The sequence below is a fragment of the Chiloscyllium plagiosum genome, unplaced genomic scaffold, assembly GCF_037043375.1.
Source record: "Chiloscyllium plagiosum isolate Xiang-an unplaced genomic scaffold, Cpla_swu_hap1 HiC_scaffold_10, whole genome shotgun sequence".
Classification (NCBI taxonomy): domain Eukaryota; kingdom Metazoa; phylum Chordata; class Chondrichthyes; order Orectolobiformes; family Hemiscylliidae; genus Chiloscyllium; species Chiloscyllium plagiosum.
The window spans coordinates 116,834,112-116,843,470 of NW_028270148.1; the positions used below are offsets into that span (position 1 = coordinate 116,834,112).

General features: G+C 46.0%; 1 protein-coding gene across 1 annotated transcript in view; it reads right to left on the reverse strand.

Moving 5' to 3' along the window:
• The window catches only part of slc1a4 (solute carrier family 1 member 4), a 29,694-nt gene extending 20,840 nt beyond the window's left edge, over positions 1-8,854 (reverse strand). The window contains exon 1 of the mRNA XM_043696689.2: positions 7,609-8,854. Coding sequence (XP_043552624.2) covers positions 7,609-8,144 — 536 coding nt within the window. The 5' untranslated portion in view covers positions 8,145-8,854. The remainder of the gene's footprint in view (positions 1-7,608) is intronic.
• Between the last annotated feature and the right edge of the window lie 505 nt (positions 8,855-9,359).

Sequence of the window (9,359 nt, forward strand, 5' to 3'; positions counted from 1 at the left end):
AGTTCTGGCAGTATTTGTGAACAGAAAATGGAGTTAACATTTTGAGTCCAGTGACACCTCTTTAGAACCAGTTAGAAGCTGCTTGGTTAGAAAAAGAGTGATAGGAACACCCAGAAAGAGAACAATAATGTACATCAAGCTTTGGGATGGCACACTGCCCCACCATCAACAAGGAATGTGATGGAATACTCCCCACCATGGGTGGCACGGTGGCTCAGTGGTTAGCATTGCTGCCTCACAGCACCAGGGTCCCAGGTTCAATTCCAGCCTTGGACAACTCTCTGTGTGGAGTTTGCACATTCTCCCTGTGTCTGCGTGGGTTTCCTCCAGGTACTCCGGTTTCCTCCCACAGTCACAAAGGTCAGGTGAATTGGCCATGTTAAATTGCCCATAGTGTTAGGTGGATTAGTCAGGGGTAAATATGGGAGGGGGGTGGATTTCTCTTCGGAGGGTCGGTGTGGACTTGTTGGGCCGAAGGGCCTGTTTCCACACTGGAGGGAATCTAATGTAATCTAAAAACAAGGCACGTGTCAGGAGTGTGATGGAATACTTTCCTCTTGCCTGGATGGGGGCAGATCCAACAACACTCAAGAAGTCTGACACCATCCAGGACAAAGCAGCCCCCACTTGATCCGTAAGTGTCCCCTCCCTCCGCCACTAACGCTCAGTGGCATCAATGTGTACCATCTACAGGATGCACTGGGCATCATCCAGCCAGTGACTCCCACATCCCATGAATGAATAATTAAAGTAAAATCACCTCTCCTTCCTCTGGATTAAGTCAGTAGTTGCCATGGGGGCAGTGTCTGTATTTGGTCACACACCGTTAGCAGACGGATCAGAGCCAGCCACAGATCCTGGCTTTAGTGCATCTTTCTCCAACTATCTCACTGCCTTGGGAAGTACACAATCTTTGAGAGTTTTTTCCAGAAAAGGCAGATGTTCCATCTTCACCTTCTTGGGAGAAGCACCTCTCCAACCCCAACCCCAACCCCCAAATGAGCAAGGTCTTAAATTGGCCTCAACTGGCTCCTGCCTCTGTGGAAGGTATCGTCTCCTCTGAGGCCTGGGCTATGTCACCAGCCTCCTGCTTGTCCAACTCACTGCAGGGCAGGACAACATCGAGGGGGCACAGCTTTCTACAGCAACCTCCACCCGACCACCTCGGTGGGAAAATTCAGGCCAGTCTTTAACTTATTTAATCAGAAACAGTTTGTTGCTATACTCTGTGAGAAGGCTGCAAGAACATCAATGACCTTGAAGCAGTTATTATAAGCAAGGAGTTAAAATATTTACAGATTTATAGCTTAACTCAAATTATACGACTCAGAGCGCAGTTCACTTCTGTTCCTTCAATTCCCCCCGAGCCCTTCCTATAGCCTGCTGAAGGAGCTGACTCCTATATACACATCAAATACAATCTGGCCATTCAGCCCCTCTCATCTGCTCTGCCAGTCAATAAGACCATGGCTGATCTTATGCAGTTCTCAACTCCACATTCAAGAAAAAATCTTTTTACCTCAGCTTCAAAAATACTCAATGACCCTCCTCATCGTTCTCAGGAGAAGAAAGCTCAAAACTCTCAGAGAAACAAAATCCTCATTTCCTTCATAACTGGGAGATCTCTTCCATTTAAACATTGTCCCCTTGATTGAGTCTCCCTCCACAAGAGGAAACATTCTTTCAGCATCAGCCTGACAAATCTTCTCAGAACCTCATACTTATCAATGCAGTCACCTCTCATTCTTCTAACCTCCAATGGATTCCAGCTGGGCCTAGCTCACCTCAGAACATAACTCGACCCCTATCCCACAACTCAGCTCCAGCTGATCAACATAATTAAACCATGAATGAGCGGGGCAGTTCCCAAAATCTCAATCTAAAGGCAGCCTGTAGGCAAGGGGGGAATGGGCCGTTTCATGCATCGTGTTCCACACATTCCCGCAGCCCCAGAGTGTGTCTCTACCTGTTCTCAGCCCAGCAGCCTGCTCTCGGGTTTATTTACCAAGTTTCTTTAGAGTCCGTGGGAAAGTATTTGTACAATACACTCACACACAACGAAAACAACTTCAGATCAAGGCTTTGAGCTTAACCCACTCACAGCCTCTCTGCACAGTATACACATTTGAAACAGCAGAAAATATGGAGTTATGTTCTATATTACAATGATAAAGAAGGAAAAATTGAATTATGAATCTAACTCTTCAAACTGCCCTCCAGTTGTTCCATCCGTTCCCACAGTTTAGTGACCAGGGTTTTATTGTGTCATATTACAGCCCCAGATTAAGTTAAGGAACATGGTAATACCTGACTTCTAAATGTTCTTCATGGGATGGGGGTGACATTGGCTGGGCCAGGATTTGTTGCCCTGTCCCTAATTGCCCTTGACCTGAGTGTCTCACTTGGTCATTTCAGATGGCAGTCCAGAGTCAGCCACGTTGCTGTGGGTCTGGAGTCACATGTAGATCAGACCAGGTAAGGGTGGCAGGTTTCCCTCCCTCAAGTGGGGAGTGAACCCAATGGGTTTTTACATAATCCACACTGGCTTCAGGATCCCCAGCACTGAGACTAGTTTTCAATTCCAAATCTTATTAATTGAATTTAAATTCAGCAAGAGCCATGCAGGGATCTGAGCCCATGTTCCCAGAGTGATTGGGTCACTGGGTCCAGTGATATTACCGTCATGTCACTGTCTCCCCTCAGAGAGGGACCTTAGGGGCCCAACTAAAGATAAAATACTGACGTGGCAGCACAATGGGAAACAATGTTAAGGCCTTTCATGTCTGAGGCTATGCACCATAAATAAAATATGAACCTGTTGTTGAGAAGATATAAATAAATGCTTCTTAAATCATTTTGATTTAAATGTTCCTAGTGAGGCACAGTTTAACTTCCCAAAAGCCTTCACACAAAATAGTAGCTGGACATTTCTGAATACTTACACTAATGAAAGGACCAGGTGTCTGATTTGATTTTAGTAACAACCGTTATATTTATAGTTTGATGAATTTTTAGCTGGAAAAAAGGATGTTTTATATGACAGCAGTTTAGATATAAGGAAGTGAAATAAATTTCAAAATATCTGCCACGTGTTGGAGCAAGAAAGCAGAATGCCTTGTTCTGTGCTCAGGCCGTGCGGTGTCACAATCACCTTCAGCTTCTAGTTACAAAGTGGGCAATGAGTAAGAGAGAGGGCAAAACGTTAACACTAACACTGATACCAAAATCAGGCAAACAGAAATAACAATGGCCACTTTCTTATTCAGATGTTCAATAACTGGGATTGAAAGCTAAGACAGGGAAAATGCAGCACCCAGTATTTAGAGGATCAGTGGGTTATATATAGAACCACTGTCTAAGAGGATAAGAGTGTCTGTCTTTAGCACCATGGCTCAGTTTGAGTATCTCCCTCGCTGTTTACTTTTTGTCACTCACACCCGAGAAATGTGTTGATTCCACAAACATAAGGGCAGCATCGCTGATAGCTTTTGTTGTGTGAGTTTTAACTTTGTCCACCCCAGTACCTCCTCATCACTGCTAGGTGCTGCCAGGGGATTCATCCTTAATCCTTATCACATGGACTGCAGCGGTTTAAGCAGAAAACACCTCATTCAGGGGGCAATTCGAGGACAGCTCCTAAACGCTGGCCTTCCCAACCAAAGCCCACACAACAAAAAACTAATCAGGCATTGGATGAAATTAAGATGTAGAAATTTGCATAATTTCAGGGGTCCAAGTGAATAATTTTAAGTGAGGATATCTTTTCCAATAAATGCCAACTTTTACACAGCAAAGTCTCAGTGGTGACTAAAGACACAACAAGAAACAGGCCCCACCTGGAGTATAAAAGCATAGGCACCACCCAGAGGAGCCCTGTCCCCTAACATTCTCCACCCCAGTCCAACACCAGCACCTCCACATCATTGCCAAAAGGGACATCATTCACATTTCATGTTCAATGTGACTGTCCTCTGGAACGGAAGGAACCAGTTCCAAACAACAATTATACTAAACTCGAAACATTAACTTCCAGTTCACGTTTCAGAGCTATAGCGTCGATAAAAATCTTCTTAAGAAAAACTGCAGATGATTACAACAAACATCAATGTTACATTCTACTGCAGAACTCCAGACAGAAAGGCCAACTGAACACAGAATCGGAATCTCATATGTTGGAAAAGTTTGGAATATTGTCCATGCTACTAAACAATGTGAACCTAATTGGCTCCTGCATTAAGGTCAGGGCATCACATCCAATCAATAAGATGCATTTGATCACGATGTTTGAGAACATTGTTCTGAGTAACTGCACATGTTCAAGCTCAGTGAATGTGCTTCTGAAAACGCTTCATTGGAGACCCTTCAGTGTATCAGCAGCTCTCACTTGGCACTGAGTTACAAAAGCTGGGGAGGCCTAAAAGACCAGATAATGGCCTCTGTCATTAGTAAAATTCTGATCAAAAGGCAGGGGATAAATTCTAATGACCAGGAGATCCTGTAAATTGATCTGAGTCATCAATCTGCTGACTCAGCCCACTTGGTCATCTGTTTTTACTTTCAAAGTTACATTATGCTTGGAAAATGGATAAATGGGATAGAGATTGAAAGAGTACATGGAAATACATTCACAAATCAATAAGTAAGGATATGTGTTAATAGGAGCATCTTTAAAAAGTTTAAATTCCAGAGAGACAGATTGAAAAGCAAAGAAATGAATTTCAACCTGAACTGAATCTTGGTTAGATTGCAAAGCTGTCTGGATCTGTATCACAAAAAACACCGCATTGAGAACATCAACACTCTCAAAAGGAGGCAAAAGATAACTTACAAAGGCAATACCTTTGGAACCCCAAGAGAATTTAATCATCAGGAAGATTGGAATAGGCTGAGATTGTCTATTCCAAAATGGAAGGTGAATGGATGGGACGTAGAGAAGCTGCTGTCACAAACACAAGACAGTCATAAATAAATCCCTTCTGGAATTCTGAACAGACTGTATTGTGTAGGATATGGGGATTGTGTCACTCAACTGCTTGATCCTGTCAATGTGATCATGGCTGACATGGGACCTAACTGCATCTGCACATCTCAGCTCCTCGTGACCAACAAAGATGAAAGATTATTAACTGAGCCTCAGTGTCTACTACTTCCTGTGACAGCAAGTCACAAACATCAACCTCCCTTTGTGTGAAGAAATATTTCCTGAGGTAACTCGATGTGATTTTAAGGCCAGACTCCCTCTCATACTGGGACCGTTTCTGTCTATCACCCTCCACCTCCAACACTCCCTTCCAAAATCCAAGTGACCAAGCCTGACACTGAGACAGAGACAGAGATGGAGACAGACAGAGACAGGGATGGGGACAATGATCAAGGCAATGAGTGAGAGAGAAAGAGACAGAGAGTGAGACAGAGAGTATGACAGTGATGTTTTCTTTCAATTCATAGAATCATACAGATGTGCAACATGGAAACAGACCCTTCGGTCCATGCCAACCAGATATCCTAAATTAATGTAGTCCCATTTGCCAGCATTAGGTCCATATTCCTCTAAACCTTTCCGATTCATTTACCCATCCAGATGCCTTTTAAATGTTGTAATTGTACCAGCCTCCACCATTTCCTCTGGCAGCTCATTCCATACACACACCACCCTCTGCGTGAAAATGTTGCCCCTTGGTGCCCTTTTAAATAGTTCCCCTCTCACCTTAAACATGCCCTCCAGTTTTGGACTCCCCCACCCCAGGAAAGAGACTTTGTCTATTTACCCTATCCATGCCCCTCAGGTCACCCCTCAGCCTCACAGGATGGGGGCATCACTGGCTTAGGCCAGCATTTATTGCCCATCCCTAATTGCCCAGAGGGTAATAAAGAGTCAACCACATTGCTGTGGGTCTGGAGTCACATGTAAGCCAGACCAGACAAGGATGGCCATTTCCTTCCCTAAAGGACATTAATGAACCAGATGGGGTTTTCTGACAATTGACAATGGATTCATAGTCATCAATAGACTTCTAATTCCAGGTTTTTATTGAACTCTAATCTGCTCTCTGCAACAATGGGAATCAATCCTGGGTCCCCAGATATTGCCCAGGTCTATGGATTAATGATCTAATAGTCTAATAATACAACTAGGCTATCATCTCCTAAGAGTGAGTCAGTGAGCAAGACAGAGAGTGAGACAGAGAGCAAGGCTGTGAGAGATAGTGGGACAGACACTCAGTGTGACGGTGAGGCAGAGTGTGAGACAGTGAGTGAACCTGAGGGTGAGAAGAGACCAAATGAAGACTGATCTCAGTTGAAACTGCCTGGCCAGGCCAGCTCCTGAGCCTGAGATTGCAGTCAATGCTTTCAGTTCGGGGAGAGCCTGTTCAGATACTCCCCTCAAAGTGACTGACAGCCTGAACTCTGTGCATTCACTGTCATTTCAATCAAAACAAAAACATAAACAAAAACACAACCAGTTATCCACAAACAGCATGAGCAGCCTGCCTCTGGGTCAATCCCACCTTCCCACTGCAGGGGATATCTCACACGTCTTCAGCACTTACAGGCCTAACTAATAAATGTGGACCCCCCTTCCCCAATAGTAAGCACTGGAGGAGGCCATTCAGCCCATTGTGTGTGCACTTGTACTCTGAAAGAGCTGTCACAGTTGTCCCACACACCACTCTTGAGCCCCACATTTTTCACTTCCCACGTTTCCAATCCACTTTTAGAAAGTTCCTGTTGAATCAATTCCCTTTTCTCTTTCAGTCAGTGTGTTCCAGAACACAATTGGCTACATCAAAATCACTCCCCTCAGCTTCTCTGCCTATTAATCTAATCGGACTACCTCTGGCTACTAACTCACTTGCCAACACAATGAGCACGGCTTCTCCTTATTACATTCCACTAAAAAATTACGTTACTCATAAGATTTATAAAAGTGTATTACAAAACATTTTGATGTGAAAGTTGCAGGTGGAGCAGCAAAATTCAATCTACCCTCCCCACACATCATGGTCCACTCACGGTTGTAACAGTCTTAATATTAGGAACATTCATTTTCTGACAGGCACACAGTCTGAGGCTAAAACATTCCCAGTCGGACATTACAACAACTGTATCAGAAACAAGCTTTTCTCTAAAACCCACTCTCAGCGAATTCTCTAAACCCCTGGTGATGTTAAACTCCTCCATTAGTCTCCCTGAAACCATCTTTTACCCACCGATGTTGCATCCCAATGTGAGGACCATCAGAGGTAGGAACAGAAGTGGGCCATTCAGCCCATCAAGTCTAGTCCGCCAGTCAATGAGACCATAGCTGATCTGATCATCCTGGCGTCCACTCTCCTGCCTTTTCCTCATCATCCTCGATTCTGTTACTGATCTATCTCAGCCTTTAAGGACCCAGCCTCCACAGCCCTGGGCGGTAAAGAATTCCACAGATTCACCCCTCCCACCCCTCCTCTGACAGAAGAGATTCCTCCCTGGACATTAAAACGGTGGCCCCCAAATTCTGGTCCTAAACTCTCCCACATCTACCTTGGCAAGTTCCCTGACAATCCAGTGTGTTTCATAAGATCCCCCTCTCAGACTGCGATGAGTGAACAGGGGGTGCCTTACCTGAAGAGGTCCAGGAAGGTATCAGTTGCCTCTTTGTTGGGCAGGCTGGAGCTGCCAATGGGTTGGTCCATGGGCCGTACTTGGCCGCTCTGATCTCCTGGTTTGATGGTCAAGCCCAAGGTGACTCCAAGCGTTGATCCAATCAGGGTGGTCAGTGCAAAGTAGAGGATGGCTCTGCCCCCCAGTTTGCCCAGGGCTCTGGGGTCGATACTAGCAGCTCCAGCTACCAGGCTGCAGAACACCACGGGCAGGATGATCATCTTGAGGAGCCGGAGCAGGAGCTCTCCGGGGAAAGCTAAATGCAGCATGTGGGTCCGGGAGAGCTGCAGCTTCCTGGCCGCTAGTCCAGCCGCCACCCCGAGCAACACCCCGGAGACGGTCAGCAGCACCAGGCAGTTCCTCCGCAGGAAAGCCCGCAGTTTCCCCGGGGCTCGCCGCTTCTCCCCGGGGCTCGGCTGGATCGCCATGCCGCTCAGACTGCATCCTCGGCGGCTGCCGTTAGCAAGCTGCTGCCCGGCTTCCGAGTCCTTCCCCATTGCAGGCAGAGCCCTGTCCGTGTCTGGGCAACAGGGAGGTGGATCTGCCTGAGGCCGGAGTCTGCAGGACAGTCAGGGAGACTGAGGGTGGGTGGGTGTGAGAGAGTGAGTGTGTCTGTGAGAGAGAGTCTGTGTCTGTGAGAGAGAGTGTGTGTCTGTGTCTGTGTGTGTGAGAGAGAGTGTGTGTCTGTGTCTGTGTGTGTGAGAGAGAGTGTGAGTGTATCTGTGTGTGTCTGTGAGAGAGAGAGTGTGTGTCTGTGTGAGAGAGTGTGTGTCTGTGTGAGAGAGTGTGTGTCTGTGTTTCTGTGTGAGGGAGTGTGTGTGTTTCTGTATGTCTGTGTGAGGGTGTGTGTATCTGTGTGAGGGTGTGTGTGTATCTATGTGAGGGAGTGTGTGTGTTTCTCTGAGTGTCTGTGTGAGAGTGTGTGTCTAAATATGTGTGTGTGTGAGAGAGAGAGAATAAGAGTGAGCAATCTGAGAGAGAGTGTCTGTCAGAGACTGTCTCTAAGTGCAGTGTGTGAACAGGATGGGAAACTCAGATAACGGTGCAGGAGGAGCTCTGAGATGATGCAACCTAGCTCAGCTATTGCTGAGAAAATAAATTACCACTGCCCACTTCTTGATCTGACTCTGAGCTCCAACAGAAATCAGCAAACTCAGAGTAAGAGGCTGCTCCCCATACCCACTGCTTGCTCTCGGGGAATGATGCAAACCATCCTGAACGGGACACATCGTCTGTCATCATCACCAGTTGGAATTTACTGGGGGGGTGAGAAAGTATTGGCATCTCCCAATGCAGCAGACTGCTACAGGAAGGATGTTGTTAAACATGAAAGGGTTCAGAAAAGATTTACAAGGATGTTGCCAGGATTGGAGGATTTGATCTATAGGGAGAGGTTGAATAGGCCGGTGCTATTTTCCCTGGAGCGTCGGAAGCTGAGGTTTATAAAATCATGAGAGGCATGGATAGGATAAATAGACAAAGTCTTTTCCCTGGGGTGAGGCAGTCCAGGACTAGAGGACATAGATTTAGGGTGAGAAGGGAAAGATATAAAACGGACCTGAGGGGCAACATTTTCACACACAGGGTGGTACGTGTATGGAATGAGCTGCCAGAGGAAGTGGTGGAGGCTGGTACAAATGCAACATTTAAAAAGCATGTGGTTGGGTATATGAACAGGAAGGGTTTAAAAGAATATGTGCTGGCACTGGGAC